The following is a 17,102-nucleotide window of genomic DNA, read 5'->3' as shown; positions in this document are numbered from 1 at the left end:
CCTAGACTAGCCAGGCCCAGTTCCTGCAACCGTTCATCGTATGTTTTAGCCTCCAGTCCTCTAATCCTCCTGGTTGCTGTTCTCTGTACTTTTTCTAGAGTCTCGACATCTTTTTTATAATGTGGTGAACAAAGCTGGATGCAGTCCTCTTGGTGTGGTAAATTTACAATATTTGTTTTATTTGCAGGTTGATTCTATGCACGATGAGCAGCTTCTATTTGACGCACGAGTTGCATTTCTCTCCCCATCCGAATCTGGTAAATAAAAATATCTCCTTTTTTTTTTTTTAACTGAAGGAAGGAAAATTTTGTTTTATCAGTCTCATTACATACAGTACATGTCCAGCAGATAGTTGTTCTCATAAAGCGTCGGTCATTCAGAAGAGTGAAGGGTGATAAACATAGCTCAAAAGATCGTTGGTTGCCCTCTGCCCTCCCTGGAAGACTTAGCCGGGTCCCGCTGCCAAAGCAGAATCAACGCCATTATAGAAGACCCCTCACACCCTGGCAATTATCTTTTTGACCTGCTGCCGTCTGGACATTGTTTTAGGTCAATAAAATCCCACACCACTAGACTAACAAATAGTTTCTTTCCCTGGGCGATCCGAACCGCAAATAAACACGAAGTCGCTACCTTATTAAGATGTGAAAAGATGTGAAATCTCAATACCCCATCCAGATGTATAATAACATATTACAGTACAATTCCTCTCTTGTGTATTATACTCGGCTAAGCGTCACAGTCAGTGTTGGATGTATATTTTGTGTATATTCGTAGATATTGTACTCTCAAATTGCAAATGGAGACGTGGGTACTGTTAAGTTGTGGGAAAGACGACTCGAGACCAGTTAATCTTTAGTTGCTTTTAATTGTCATTAATTAATTAATTGTCGTTAATTAATCATTAATCGGTAACTGAACAACAACGGAGCCACGGCAGCCTCTTTTATAGCGGCTGCTCGCGGCTCGCGGCCAATGACGGCTATTCAATTTTCCTGCTCGCGGCTCGCGGCTCGCAGCCAATGACGGCTATTCAATTTTCCCGCCGTCGGCCAAACCAATCAGAACGGAACATTCAAACATTCAAATATATAACAGGTACTCTATTTTTCTTATCTTCAATTGGTTTTATTGTATTGCGAACAGTTGCTGGGGTGCATCGACAGTTCCGTTGTACTTGTACGATGACAGTAAAGTTCTTCTAATTCTAATTCTAATTCAACACAGCTCCAAGAATGTTCTTTCCAAAATCTAACTTTGGTTAGTTTCTCAATGTTGGCAACTTCAAGACATGAAGACTTTAACTCCCAGCTGGCTGGGGAATTCTGGGAGTTGCAGTCCACATGTCTTAAAGTTGCTGAGAGGGCTGGAAAATCATTGAAGTTTGAGTTCACCTCTCTTCAAGTTGTTAAGAGAGTTGTGGAATTCTGGACATTGAAGTCTACTGCTCTTCAAATTGTTGCAACGGCTAGGGAATTCTGGGAGTTGAAGTCCATCCATCTTCAAATTATTGAGATAGCTGGGGAATTCTGGGAATTGAAGTCCACTCATGTTCCAGTTCTTGAGATAGCTGGGGAATTCTGGGAGTTGAAGTCCACCCATCTTCAAATTATTGAGATAGCTGGGGAATTCTGGGAGTGGAAGTCCACTCATGTTCAAGTTCTTGAGATAGCTGGGGAATTCTGGGAGTTGAAGTCCACCCATCTTCAGGTTATTGAGATGGCTGGGGAATTCTGGGAGTTGAAGTCCACACAACTTCAAGCTGTTGAGAGAGCTGGGGAATTCTGGGAGTTGGAGTCCACCTATATTAAAATTGTCGGGAATTGAAGTCCGCTACCCATCTTCAAGTTGTTGACTGCGGCTGTGGAATTCTGGGAGCAGGCCCATCCATCTTAAAGTTGCTGAGGCAGCTGGAGAATTCTGGGAATTGAACCAGAGGTGGGTATTCAGCCAGTTCTGACCAGTTCTGGAGAACCGGTAGCAGAAATTCTGAGTAGTTCAGAGAACCGCAAATCCCACCTCTGACTTGACCCCGCCAACCCCATTTCTTCTCTGCCTCCCATTGAGTCCCAGCTGATTGGCTGGGTCTTCTTTGGTTGCCCTACACAGGAGAATGGAGCTGGAAAGCAGGTTAGTGGGGTGGGGAGGGAATGGGGATTTTGCGGTAGCCTTCCCTCATGAGTGATTTTAAAGTATCCTTTCCCTGCCACGCTTATCAAACCACGCCACGCCACGCCCACCAAGCCATGCCCACAGAACCAGTAGTAAAAATTTTTTTGAATCCCACCACTGAATTGAAGTTTCCCCCATCTTTATTTCATATAAATTTTATTGAATTTACAATTAAAAAAATAACATAACAACATTACATAAGAAACAGGGAGAGAAAAGAAGAAAGAAAGAAGAGAAAGAGAGAGAAAAAAAAAAAAAGCTGGTCTTGCGACCGAAAAAGGAGAAGAAGAAGTATAAAAGAGAAAAAAAACAAAAAAACAAAGAGACGGAAGAAAAAAGAAAATACGTTAAAACCAGACAAATATTCTTTTTGACAGTCTACAAGATCCAATTCTCCTACCTTACTTTAAATATACACATCTTATCGCTATTTATGGATATTTATGCTTATTTATGCTCATTGAACAGTTTATCTCTGATATAACCAATTATACCATGCATTCCAATTATTATCAAATGCTGAAGACTCTTTATTTTTAAGAGCTATGGTTAAATTGTCCATTTCTGCGCAGTCACATATTTTCTGAATGACCAATTGATCTGTAGGTAAACGGATGATTTCCAGCACTGGGCAAATGCTAATCTGGCCGCAGTTAGAATATGAATTATTATGTATTTCGTCTTTTAGGAAAATGTTTATCAGAGATCCCTAGTAGGAAGAACTCTGGTTTGTATTCAATTTGATCTTTGGTTATCTCCTCCAGCCATTTTCTAATTTTTTGCCAGTATTTCTGGGCTTCTTTACAGGTCCACCACATATGAAAGTAGGTTCCCTCTATGTTTTTACATTTCCAACATTTTGGACTAGAGTTTGGGTTCATTTTCGCTAACCTCGAAGGGGATAAGTGCCATCTATATAACATTTTATACATATTTTCTTTGTACGCCGCAGATTTCGTAATCTTAATGATTCTATTCCAGATCTTTTCCCATTCTGTTAATGTAATGCTTCTTCCAATATTCCTACTCCACATTATCATGTTCCCTTTCACTATCTCTTGCTCTAATTCTACCTCCAATAAATATTTATAAAATTTAGAAATATTCTTTTTATTTGATCCTAATAAGATTTTATCTAAGTGTTGTAATTTGCTATAAATTCCAAACTCTTTGATATCTTGTTTGTATCTACTATGGATTTGTATATATAACCACTGATCAATTTTAAATCCCTGTTCCTGTAAGTCCTGTCGAGTTCTTAGTTTCCCTAAAGGATCTAATAAATCTTTATATTTAGTCATTTTTGTTATATCCAAATTGTTGGGATGAACCATTGCCTCCATTGTTGAAAGCCAAATCGAATTTTTAAATAATGTTTTTACATATTTTTTCCAATTAGTTAATAGTGAATCTCTAATAAGATGTCTATGAAAGTACGCCTGTTTAGTTTTCCCCACATCCCATAGAAATGCGTGCCATCCTCTCTGAAGGTCGTGCCCTTCCAAGGCTAGAGTTCTTTTATTCCGTAAATTGACCCAGTCTTTTAACCATAGTAAATTGGCTGCCCAATAATATAATTCCCAGTTTGGAAGCGCTAGCCCACCTCTACTTTTTGCATCTTGTAAGGCCTTAATACTGATTCTAGCTTTTTTCCCTTGCCAAATAAATTTAAGAGTTACCTTATTTATATCATCAAAAAAATTTTTGGTAATTTTATTGGGATTGTCTGGAATAAGTAAAGGAGTTTTGGTAAAATGTTCATTTTGATTGTGGCAATCCTGCCCAGTAAAGAAAGCTGCAACTTATTCCAGGATTCTAGATCTTTCTTAATTTGCTGTAACAGTTTATCATAATTATTCTCTTTGAGTGATTTACTATGTGGTGTTAACCATATGCCTAAATATTTGACCTTTTTGTTGCCTGTATCCCCATGGTTTTTTCTAATTCTTTCCTCTGGTTCTCTGTTAGATTTTTAGTCAGTAATTTCGTCTTATTTCTGTTGATCTTTAGTCCTGCTACTGAACCATATTGTTCTAGTTCTTTTATTAGATGAAGTTTCCCCCATCTTTAAATAGCCAAGGTCAAGAAACTGGGTTAGATAATGTCTTTCTCAACTTGATCCTCCTTCACGTAGGCTTGAAGTTCCTCAAAACTTCTCCCCAGCTTCTGTGCTTATACAGAGTTAGTGCACAGTGGAGTCCCAAAAGGGCTTTTCAAAAGGCAACTAGACTTCCTTGTTCTTTTTTTTTAAAAAAATGTTTTACTTCTCATCCAAGAAAGAAACTTCTTCAGTTGTGAGGTGCACTGTGAGGTGCATGGAGGTGGCACATCACAATCCCTGGGCCAAAGCCAAGGAAACTGATTGGTTAAGCAGCCCAGCCCAGCCTTCAAACAATAGAGACAAAAGAGAGAATTGCTGGAGATCACTCCCAAGGGAAGAAGATATCCAGGTTTTTCTCCAAAATCAAGGAAATGGGATGTCTATAGAGATTCTCGGTCCTCCAGGTCGTGGTTGTTCCCAAAGGTGCTTTTATTTCAAGAGGCAACTGGGCTTTTCTTGTTATTCTTTGAAGGCGTTTTGCTTCTCCTCCAAGAAGCTTCCTCAGTTCTGACTGGGTGGTGGGGAATGGAAAGATTGAGCTTCCTTGCAGGCAAAGCTGGTCATTTGTACCCTTTTGGAGAATCGTTGAGGCCACTTGGAGGTTTACCTGCGCCCCCAGGGTCACCTGAGTAGTGCCAATTTGTGTTGTGGGAATCTCACTTCTCCTAGAGAATTAAATACTTTGGGGAATATTAAAAGTGGCAGAATATTAAGTATATTTCCTCAAAATGGAGCAAAAAAAAAATCTTAACAAAGGCAGAAAGCAGCCATCACCCCCACACCCCGCTGGTCTTCTTGCCGTAGTTTCAAGTAGAAGCTTCCAGTCTTTAGAAATGGATATTTTGTGCCTGTTAAGAAAACCAGGCCATCCTATTCATAAACAAAACGCCTTCAGTCCAGTGGTGGTATTTAGCCGGTTTGCACCGGTTCAAACAAACTGGTAGCAAGGATTTGGTGTGGGTTGCCGAATCGGTAGTAACTTCTGGCTGACCACGCCCCCAGCCCAGTCACCACTCACTCACTCGCCCCGCCTGCCCGATGCTAGCCCGCCTGTTAGGAATGTATGTACAGATTTAGTTTGTTATAAGCAATTACTAATTGACATGGGAATTGATGTAACAGATTCTATTGTTGTTTATGAAGATAATCAATCAGTGATACAGTTGGCTTCAAGTATTGCTGTCAAGACAAAATCAAAACACACAGATTTAAGATAGTTAAATGTGAGACAATGTGTGCAAAGTAAGATGATTAAGCTGGAATACTGTATGTCAGAAAACAACATAGCAGATCATTTTACAAAGGCCCGAGGCTCTATAAAGCATAAGGCGTGCTGCAAGGATTATGGACTTAGAATGTAAGGTTGTATATATTGTCCTACCCAAAAGGGGAGAATGTTAGGAATGTAAGTCACCAAACAGTTATTTGGGTTGGAAATATATAAACTAGGATAGACATTTTAATACTATGTCTTTAAGAAAATGCTAAAACGGTAATTGGGTGTGGTTTCTCAAATGGCCATAAGATGGAGCCAGAAACCTGGGTTGTTTTAGTCTCAGAAGAGAGTGTGAGTGTATCTCGGTTTCCTTCTGTTAGAGAGTATTGCCGTTCCTCCTAATTGACTGTTATTCTTGTATTTGATGTAAGTCTGTTACTGAACTGTTTTTGATACTGGACTTTGATATTTGGCTTATCCCTGACCTGAACATCGACTGCTTTACCTATGAATGACTTGGACTGCTTATCTTGGAATGTGCTTAAACATTTATTGGAAGTAAAAACCTACGCTTACTGTACAGTGTATCCGTGTGCTGTCTGTGTGTGTTATTCTTCCCTACTCTCACTATGTCTCCCTGTACGCGCTCATTCTCCTAACAGGGAAATACCTCAACGCTGCCCAGTCACTCCTTAAGGTATTTCTTTTATTCCCCTCCTGACGATCAACTGTTCCTACGATTCCCCTCGCTGACTTACTGCTTCGCCCAGGAAGCTTCCCTGAGGACCAGGAAGGCAAAAAAACCCCAAAACCTCTCCATTTTTTGCCTTCCTGGATTCCAGGGAGCCCCAAAATGAAGTGTGGGGGATGCTGCCCCCCCTTCTCCATTTTTTCTTTCCTGAGCCTGAGGGAAGCCTTCTGGAAACAAAAAAGCTCCCCAGGAGGTTTTTTTTACCCAGAAGGCCCCAAAATTGGGGTGGGGTGTTTGCTGCAAAAAGCAAAAAAAAAAAAAAAGCCACGCCCACCTAGTCACATGACCATGCTTCCTAACCACGCCTCCTAGCCACGCCCACAGAACCGGTAGTTAAAACTTTTTTTCTGAATCCCACCACTGCTTCAGCCACAACTCCCACAGAAGGCTGGAGCTGATGGGATCAAGAATTTATATCCCCCTCCCACCCAAATTCTAAGGGCAGGACATGATGTAAGAAGTAATAACACACACAGACGCTTACGCACACATGCACACACACACCTAGAGAACAAAATATTTAGGGGAATATTAAAAGAGGCAGAATAGTATATTTCCCCAAAGAAGCAAAAGAGAAAACGTGTTTTTAAAGGTGGAAAGCAGCCCCCCCAGTCTTCCTGCATAGTAAAACAGCCTCCAGCAGAGACCTGAAGTCTTTAGAGATGTTGTGCCCATTAAGAAATCCGGGCCAATCTATTCATAAACAAAACACTTTCAGCTCCAGGGTGATGGAATTAAGAAGAACAGGACAGGATCTTTTAGGACATAATAGGATTAACCCACCACCATTAGAATAGCAAAAGACACAAGGCTCGCTACATCGCACAACGCCCTGGAGCATCTCAAACACCAAACCCCCAGAACCCTATAAAAGTCCATCTACTCACTCAGCTATTTTGTCAGCCGCCCCAGAAACACGTTGCTATCCCTGAAGTTTCTGGAAAGCCAAATAAACAGAGACTTCCTTTACTTGTAGCCAGCCTCCATTTTATTTCCAGCATATTTTTCTTCTCCCAGGCTTGGAACCGGAGTGGATTTTTCTTCCTACAGTGTGGAAGCTTCTTGGAACTGTTGAAGGACTAACTGTTGTAGACTGGAGATAGACAACGTTTCCTGTTTAACAAACAACTTCAAAGGAAAATGAGAAAGTCCAGTTGCCTCGTGAAAAAGCTCCTTTGGGACAAGGAAATGAGATATTGAGGACTGGATTTAGGAATGGGGTAGAATCAGAACAGGATTGAAATGGAAACTTGGGGGGATAGAGCTTTTACATGTACCCCACTCTGCTTGCAACCGCATTCTCCAACCCAGAGACTTTTGCAGACACAAAGCGGAGTAGCCATTTTGGCGGATCACCGAGAATCCTTGACTTACCATGGTTCATAGTAACCAGTGAAAGTAACAATGGCCATGGATTTTTCTTTTTTTTTCACACTTACGACTGGCTTCTCCATTGACTTTTGCTTGTCAAAAGCTGGCCCAAGGGGATCATGTGATCTCTCGGACACGGCGAGCATCTTAAGAGTCTGAATTTTGATCATGTGACCATGGGGATGCTGTAACAGTTGTGTGGGGAAAACGGTTATAGGTCAATTTTTGCAGTGCTGTTGCAACTTTGAACCAGTGGTGGTATGCTACCAGTTCGGCCTGGTTTGACTGAGCTGGTTCACTCCGACAATCAGCTGTGAGCGAACTGGCCACCCTGACGATCAGCTGAGAGTGAACCTGTTCACTCCAATGATCAGCTGTGAGCGAACTGGTTCACTCTGATAATCAGCTATGAGTGAACCAGTTCATTCTGAGGATCAACTGTGGGCAAACTGGTTTGCTCCGATGATCATCTGTGAGTGAATCGGTTCGCTCTGACGATCAGCTAAGAGTGAACCAGTTCACTCTGACGATCAGCTGAGAGCGAACCAGTTCACTCCGATGATCAGTTGAGGGTGAATCGGTTCACTCCAACAATCAGCTGAGAGTGAACCGGTTCACTCTGACGATCATCTGTGAGCGAACTGGTTCGCTCCAAGGATCATCTGTGAGCAAATCGGTTCGCTCCAATGATCAGGTTTGAGTAAATCGGTTCACTCTGACAATCAGCTGAGAGCGAACTAGTTCACTTCAATGATCATCTGTTAGCCAACTAGTTTGCTCTGACAATCAGCTGTAAGTGAACTGGTTTACTCCGACAATTATCTGTGAGTGAATTGATTCGCTCCAATGATCAGCTTTGAACAAACCGGTTCACCCCAACGATCAGCTGCTGGGCTCTCCCACCCACCTTGGCGCTATACTGACTTTATTTCCTGCTTTTCAACCTCAGCTCTTCGCGTGGCATAGCCGATTAGCGCGCATCATCTGTTTTATACACAGGGCTTGCAGCAGAGTTGCAAACGCAAAGCCTGCGCTCACACCAAACCTGTAGGAAGAAGTTTTGAAACCCACCAGTGCTTTGAACGGTCACTAAATGAACTGTTGTAGATCAAGTACTACCTGTAGGGGGTCTGTCAGGGGAGAGTCCAAAAGGACAAATCGGACACCATCGATGGGGGATCCAAGCCCTGCCCCCTTCAGGCCGAAAGGGGGCAGACTTCCGTCCTCCCACCATAGGTGCCATTTTGTCTTTTTTTTGACCTCTGACGCCTCTTCGCTTCCTCCCAGCAACCTCAAATCCGAATTTGGGAGACCCTACGTTTTCTTTCTCACCAGCTCTACCCGTCTCTTTGCAGACCCAATATTTTATCCCTCCAACGGACGCGGATTTCCAAGAGCACTTGGAGCAGCACCGGAGGGAAATCGCCCTCATGTTGAGATCGTCGGAATTCAACCAGGACAAGACGGCCCTGATCGTCACCAACAACCCGTTTCCTCTGCTCGTTTCTGGCCAACACCTCACCACCCCTTTCCAGTACTTCCCCAAAGATTTGTCCAGGAGGGTAAGGGGACTCGGCCCTTTCCCCTGGCAGAAAAATGGATGGATGGAGGGATGGATGGATGAGGGGGAAGGAGGGAGGGAGGAAGAGAAGTAGGTAGGTAGTTGAAATGAAGGAAGGAAGGAAGGAAAAGAATGAATGAATGAAGAGGGAAGAAAGAAAGGAGGGAGAGAGGGAGGGAGGGAGGAAGATGAGTAGGTAGGTAGTTGAAATGAAGGAAGGAAGGGAAAGAATGAATGAATGAAGGGGGAAGAAAGAAAGGAGGGAGAGAGGGAGGGAGGAAGATGAGTAGGTAGGTAGTTGAAATGAAGGAAGGAAGGAAAAGAATGAATGAATGAAGGGGGAAGAAAGAAAGGAGGGAGAGAGGGGGAGGGGAAGATGAGTAGGTAGGTAGTTGAAATGAAGGAAGGAAGGAAAAGAATGAATGAATGAAGGGGGAAGAAAGAAAGGAGGGAGAGGGAGGGAGGGAGGAAGATGAGTAGGTAGGTAGTTGAAATGAAGGAAGGGACTCACATTCGAAGTCCCAACATCCACCCGCTCGGTCACACGATCCTATGTCGGGTACCCAGCCAATCCACAATCCGCATTTAGGGCAATCCTAAAGTCAGGTGACCACGATTGACTAACTTGTTTTCCTCAGAAACGATGATTTAATTCCAGTTTCTGGTCAAATATTGCCCATCGTGGACATCGGGATTCACTGAATGACTGCCAAAAGGGGTAAAAAAGGGGTAAAACTGGGCCCTGCCACCTCGTGACTCACTTAAGAACCAGCACCACTTATGACCATTAATTCTGGGCTCCGTCGTAAGTCGAGGACTGCCTGTATCGGAGGTCACCCCCGACTGACCGTCTTCCTTTCCTACCCAGCCTTACCCGCAGAGCTTCCGGGGTCAAGCCCCCCGCTTCTTGCCCCCAGTGGGGGTCTCATCCAAGGAACCCCCCGGGATGGAAACCAAAAAGCTGAAAATCCCCACGCAATTAAGGTACCAAATCCTAAATCCATCCTGGTTTGTCTTCCCTATTAAAGCAACTGAGGAGATCATGATCTCCTTTTAAGGAGCCCATAATTCTTAAGTGGGTGGAGTCTGGGCAATTGAACGGAGCTAGCAGAGTTGTTTTCTTGACCGGATGCCCTTCCTGTCACCGGTACGAAGTTTTGTTGAGCAGATAATATCCTCATGGCACCCAGAGAGAAAGAGAAAGAGACATATCTGCCTCTACCTAGGATTGAACTCACGGCCTCTTGATTGAGAGGTGAGAGTTCCCCTTCTAGGCCACCGCATCACTCTAAATAGAATAGAATAAATCATCATCATTATCATTTAACGATCCCATAATCCCTTGCTGGGTGGAGTGTAGGAAACTGCATGGAGCTAATAATGGCCAGATGCTCTTCCTGTCACCAGTACGGAGTTTTGTTCAGCAGATAATAGGCTCATTGTGCCCAGAGAGGGAAAGAGCTCCTCACCTAGGATCGATTGTGGTTCGCCGGCAGGCTGTGCAGACGGCAGTGGAATCGACAGTGAGGAAGAATGGGGACCGGTCGGGGAGTCTGTAGAGGACTCGGACGAGGGTCTTGCGTCCGATGCAGGGATGGGGTCAGGACCATCTGGGAATGGGGTGCTGCCTGCGGAGCCTCCGGAGTCTGGCAGCAGCGAGGAAGAGGACCCTAGGGAAGCCTGTTCCCAGTGCGCGTATGCACAGAGCTGCTAGAAGGCGAGAGCAGCTGAAACAAAAGGGGCGACTCGGGAGTAAGGCTGGGAGGTGATTTCCCCTCCCATAAGGGATAAAAGTCAGACCTCAATGACGAAACCTTTGCAGGAAGCAAAGTAGTTCAATAGATTCCGAGTCCTCCTTGAAGCTCTGTATATACTCTGCTCGGTTTCTGGTATAATTAATTGGAGACTCCTGTTTTTGGCAGCATTCCACAGCACTGAAAGGCGTGTGCTTATCTCGGGGAACTGTTTAAGATTAGTTCTGGCTGGGAATGCAAACAGTTCCCGGCGTCGCCATAAAATAGGTTTTGCTTTGAAAACAAGCTTGAGATTAATCACGTTTGACGAAGCCTGGGTCAGAACCACTCACAGCCTCTTGATGGTGAGGCCAGAGCTCCAACTTTAGGCTACCTCACCACTCATTAAAGCCATTTAAGAGATGTCAGGCCCCCAAAACAAGACTGGTGATACTTTCAAGCTGACCCCTGATGGGTAGTCCTCGCCTTACGACAGTTTGTTTAGTGATCGTTCGAAGTTGCAACAGCCCTGAAAAAAATGTGACATAGGACCGTGTTTCGCACTTAGGACCATTGAAGCATCCCTGGGGTCACGGGATCAAAATTCAGGCGCTTGGCAACTGACTCGTATTTATGACGGTCGTAGCATCCTGGGGTCACGCGATTCCCTTTGGCAACGTTCATTTTTCCTTTATCTTTTTGACTGTCACATCGTTATTCCTATTTTTTTCTGGGATGAAATCCCAGATATGGAAATATTATTTTATTTATAATCCTTTTGAGCAAATCTTTTGTTAGCCACCTGAATAATCTGAGGTCCAAATTGGGATTTCTGGATGTGCAAAAAGAGATTGCCGTTGTTGTGGTCTGCTAGCACAAGAGCTGGCGGCAGATTTGGACAGTGAGGAGGTTGGGGAGGAACCTGGGCCAGTCCTGGAGGCTGAGGAAGGCTCTGAGGAGGGCTCTGCGTCGGAGGCAGAAATGGGGCCAGGGCCGTCCGACAGTTAATCAGCTGCCTTCGGAGTCAGCGATCAATGGGGAAGAAGAACAGCTGGAGCCTGTTCCCAGTGTGCACATGCACAGAGCTGCCAGATGAAGGGAACAGCTAAGGAACACGAGGCAGAGATGGGGCCAGGGCCGTCCGGCAGTTATCAGCTGCCTTCAGAGTCGGAGATCAGTGGGGAAGAAGAGCAGCTGGAGCCTGTTCCCAGTGTGCGCATGCACAGAGCTGCCAGACGAAGGGAACAGCTGAGGAACAAGGGTCGACTCGGGAGTAAAGGCTCAGGAGGACGGTGGATGGCCCCTCCCATAAGGGAATAAAGAGGAGCGAAAGGGGAGTGGGGTTTGCAGGAGATAGTTCAATTCATTCGGGTGAAGATCTGTTCCTGATTTCTTGCCAAGTCATTGCTGCTACAGTGTGGCGTTTGGAAGCTATCGGCCTGGCAACTCTTGAAAGACTGTTGGCCGTGACTTTGCTGGAGAGGAACTCACTGTAAACGAAATAAAAAGGTGGGTTTTTTTAGGACGAGGAGTCGGTCAGGACAGCTGCGTCCTCAACAAACATATTTCGTCTTCTCAGCAGGTTCACCAACAAGAAGGATTTCAAAGGCGAAGCCCGCTTTTCCAAAAATTATGCCGAGAGGCGTTTACAAAGGTTGTATCCTCAGTTGCACCTTCATTCCAGACTAGGTAAGTTGTGGCTTCTTCATGGTTCTAAGGAACTGGGAAATTCATATGTGTGTGTGTGTGTGTGTGTGTTGGGGATGGGAAGCGTTGAGGAATCCTAAACATTGACTTTAATCTTGCCAATACAGACAACCCTCGACTTAGAACAGTTCATTTAGCGATCGACGTTATGACGGCGCTGAAAAAAGCGACTTCCGACCATTTTTCGAACTCCGACTGTTGCAGGGGTCACGCCATCCACATTCAGACCCTTGGCAACCGACTCGTATTTATGACGGTTGCAGTGTCCCAGGGGTCACGTGTTCCCCTTCTGACTGGCAAAGTCGGCAGGGTAGCCCGATTCACTTAACAAACTCCCCTTTTACGACACTCATCCCTTCAGTAATTCGGGGTAGAGTCGGGGGCCAGGGGTGAGATTCAAAAATCCCAGCAACCGATTCACTGCCCGGTTGCTGGGTGGGTGTGGCCACGGTGGGCGTGGCCTACCAGAACTTCTGAGAGGGCCATTTTTCACCTTCCCCAGAGTCAGGAGGCTTACCTCAGGCCTCTGGGAGGAGAAAAACAGTCTCCCCCGGGCTCTGGAGGCCCTCTGGAAGCTGGAAACAGGCCCGTTTCCAGACTTCCGGAAGGCCCATTTCACCCCTCCCAGAGCCTCCTCCCAGATCCTGCACTTACCTGCATTGAAAATGGGTCCCATGGAGACTCCTGGGAGGGGAGGGGCTGGTTTACCCAAACCGGTCTGAACAGGTAGAATCCCACCCCTAGTTGTGGCAACTGGATGGAGCTGAGCGTTTCCTGGCCGGATGCCTTTCCCGACATCACATGGGAGTTCACAGCTGATTTTTTTTTTCTCTTTGCACCCGGGAAGAGAGAAATATTTGCTGCTAGCTAGGATTGAACTCTTAACCTTCTGAACGGGAGGCAATTAGCTTCACCGCTAGGCAGGGGTGGGATTCTACCAGTTCTCACCTATTCGCTAGAACCGGTTGTTAACATCCTAAGCAGTTCGGAGACCCGGTTGTTAGAAGAAATTACTGGCCTAATCCTGTAAGGAAGGCAGGAAGGAAACATTCTGGTGTTGCTTACAGAAACTGCCTCTCCATTAACCCTTATTACATTCTTGGCAGGACTAGACTTCCTGTCTCAGGAACCTCTCTGGAGTTTTTTTCCCCCTCCTTTGCTGGTACTTTGCTTGTTTGGAGTAGCCACTCAAAGTTACAATGGCACTGAAAAAAGTGACTTATGACCATTTTTCACACTTACGACTGTTGCAGCATCCCCACAGTCACGAGAGGCCAGGCGAGGAGATGCGTGCCTCGATGTGAGTGATATTGAGTTGGCCACGCCCAGCCAATAAGATGACCACCAAGCCATGTCCACCCAGTCACATGACCACCAAGCCACACCCACCACCTAAGCCACACCCACCACCTAAGCCACACCCACAGAACCAGTTGTTAAAAAATTTGAATCCTAACCCTGCCGCGAGACCCACACGCCGCTCCCAGATTCACCGGACAATCGGGTGACTAATTTAAGGACGGCGGCGATCCACTTAACAAACGCGGCGAGGAAAGCCATACAACAGGGCAAAAGTCGCTCGACACATTTCTCGCTCACTCTCCTTCGTAAGTCGAGGACTGCCTGCAAACAGAGTTCGCGTAGTCATTTTCCCGCTTTTTTTCCTTGCAGATGATTTGAAAAATCAGCCTCTTCCGAGGATTGAAGGATGGTCTGCCACGCAGTTTCAGTGGGAGCCTCTCACCCTTTCCTGCCTGACCGAAATGAAACCCACATTTATCGTCCCCGGAGAAGACGGCTTTAGACACGGGAACGCCCCTCTCTGGATTGTAAATAACTCAGTGGTATTAAATTCCCCCTAGTAAAATCTTAGCTCAGTGACTGCATTCTGCAAGGTTGGTTTCCTGTGATGTGGAGAGTTTGGTTTCTACCAAGGTGGGGGGGGAGAGGGGCGGAACTGTGGCCCTTTGATGACTTATGGACTTCCACTCCCAGAATTCCTGAGCCAGCCTCTTTGGCTCAGGAATTCTGGGAGTTGGGAGTCCAATTCTGGAAGTTGGAGTCCATGCTGGCTCAGGAATTCTGGGAGTTGAAGTCCACAAGTCATCAAAGGGCCACAGTAAAGGGGACCAGGCTGGCTCAGGAATTCTGGGAGTTGAAGTCCATGGGTTGTAAAAGGGGGCCTGCTGGCTCAGGAATTCTGGGAGTTGAAGTCCACAGGTTGTAATAAAGGGGCCCTGCTGGCTCAGGAATTCTGGGAGTTGAAGTCCACAGGTTGTAATAAAGGGGCCCTGCTGGCTCAGGAATTCTGGGAGTTGAAGTCCACAGGTTGTAATAAAGGGGCCATGCTGGCTCAGGAATTCTGGGAGTTGAAGTCCACAGGTTGTAATAAAGGGCCCCTACTGGCTCAGGAATTCTGGGAGTTGAAGTCCACAAGTTATCAAAGGGCCACAGTAAAGGGGACCAGGCTGGCTCAGGAATTCTGGGAGTTGAAGTCCATGGGTTGTAAAAGGGGGCCTGCTGGCTCAGGAATTCTGGGAGTTGGAGTCCATGGGTTGTAAAAGGGGGCCTGCTGGCTCAGGAATTCTGGGAGTTGAAGTCCACAGGTTGTAAAAGGGGGCCCTACTGGCTCAGGAATTCTGGGAGTTGAAGTCCACAAGTCATCAAAGGGCCACAGTAAAGGGGACCAGGCTGGCTCAGGAATTCTGGGAGTTGAAGTCCATGGGTTGTAAAAGGGGGGCCTGCTGGCTCAGGAATTCTGGGAGTTGGAGTCCATGGGTTGTAAAAGGGGGCCTGCTGGCTCAGGAATTTGAGAGTTGAAGTCCACAGGTTGTAATAAAGGGCCCCTGCTGGCTCAGGAATTCTGGGAGTTGAAGTCCACAGGTTGTAATAAAGGGCCCCTGCTGGCTCAGGAATTCTGGGAGCTGAAGTCCACAGGTTGTTAAAGGGGCCATGCTGGCTCAGGAATTCTGGGAGTTGGAGTCCATGGGTTGTAAAAGGGGGCCCTGCTGGCTCAGGAATTCTGGGAGTTGAAGTCCATGGGTTGTAAAAGGGGGGCCTGCTGGCTCAGGAATTCTGGGAGTTGAAGTCCACAGGTTCTTAAAGGGGCCATGCTGGTTCAGGAATTCTGGGAGTTGAAGTCCACAGGTTCTTAAAGGGGCCATGCTGGCTCAGGAATTCTGGGAGTTGAAGTCCACAGGTTCTTAAAGGGCCATGCTGGCTCAGGAATTCTGGGAGTTGAAGTCCACAAATCATAAAGGGGCCATCCTCCCCCCCCTCCCCCCATAGGAGAAGGTCTTGACCACCAATGGAGCACAATATTTAATGGGAAGGGGGATTCTGGGAAAAAGTCATTCCTGCGCCAGATTTTGATTTTGTTCTGGTGGAGTTTGCTTGAACTTTGCTGGCAGTTTAACTGCCAAGTAGAGAAATTGTCCAGCATTTGCGAGCAGAGAGAATTTTTGTTTCTGTATGGTCCTAGGTGGTCTCTGAGCTTAGTGGCTTTGTTGCAGATGTTTCATGACCCAACGAGGTAATATCATCAGTGCTGAAGGGAGTGGGGTTTGTGGAGGGGAGGAGGAGGAGAGGAGGGAGGAGGGGAAGGAGGAAGAGGAAGGAGAACTGTAGAGTCCTTGTTAGTCTCTTGAACTTGGTGTTTTTGCTGCAGACGTTTCATGACCCAGCTAGACAATATCAGCAGTGTTGAAGGAAGTGGGGTTTAGAGAATGGGGTTTGTGGAGAGGAGGAGAAGGAGGAGGACAACTGTGGAGTCCTTGGTGCTCTCTGAGCTTGATGACTTTCCTGCAGATGTTTCATGACCCAACTAGGTAACCTCATCAGTGCTAGAAGGAATGGCATTTTCTCTCAGTTAATATACAAGTGGGTTGCCCTGTTAGCATTGGTTGGGGTAGCCTTGGTGGCTCCTGGGTTAGGTTATTGTTTACCAAAAATCAGGCAGGAAACATTACCTCAATCAAGGAACTACAAATCTTTGTCTGTCAGACATTAAACAACAACCTTAGGCATGAAAGCCGGCTGGGTTCCTTTGGGCCAATCCCCAGGAGATGGTGAGTTCTAGTCCTGCCTTAGGCATGAAACCACCTGGGTGACTTTGGGCCAATCCCCAGGAAATGGTGAGGTCTAGTCCCGCCTTAGATATGAAAGCCAGCTGGGTGACGGATGAATTTTAAGTGAACATTGCAACAGTCGTAAATGTTAAAAAACTCATAAGGCCCTTTTTCCAATGCTTTTATAACTTTGAACAGTCGCTAAATGAATTGTTGTACGCCAAGGGCTACCTCTACATTGACAAACAGCCCCCCTGTAGACATACCATCCGAAGACACAGATTGCAAAATTGACTTTATTAGGTGCTTAGAAAGGAAGGAACAAACCATAATCCTAGCAAGCCAGGATGTAGCATGTTGGCTGTTTTACGTCTGCATCATCAGGTTAGGCTGAAGAAGCCGGGATAGTCTTGGGTAAAGGGG

At 45.9% G+C, this 17,102-nt stretch overlaps 1 protein-coding gene across 1 annotated transcript; it reads left to right on the top strand.

The window, feature by feature from the left end:
- The first annotated feature begins 203 nt into the window (after positions 1 to 203).
- On the top strand, positions 204 to 14,474 carry TSGA13 (testis specific 13). Its single transcript, XM_026723709.2, has 5 exons — positions 204 to 257; positions 8,967 to 9,173; positions 10,041 to 10,156; positions 12,488 to 12,594; positions 14,284 to 14,474. Exons 1-5 carry the CDS (start codon positions 204 to 206, stop codon positions 14,472 to 14,474), a joined length of 675 nt encoding a protein of 224 aa, XP_026579494.2.
- Positions 14,475 to 17,102: the final 2,628 nt, after the last annotated feature.

This window comes from Pseudonaja textilis, chromosome 5, assembly GCF_049901715.1.
Source record: "Pseudonaja textilis isolate UNSWEBS1 chromosome 5, rPseTex1.2, whole genome shotgun sequence".
Classification (NCBI taxonomy): Eukaryota; Metazoa; Chordata; class Lepidosauria; order Squamata; family Elapidae; genus Pseudonaja; species Pseudonaja textilis.
The sequence above is the reverse complement of the archived record's forward strand: the minus strand, read 5'-3'. Positions and strand labels throughout refer to the sequence as shown.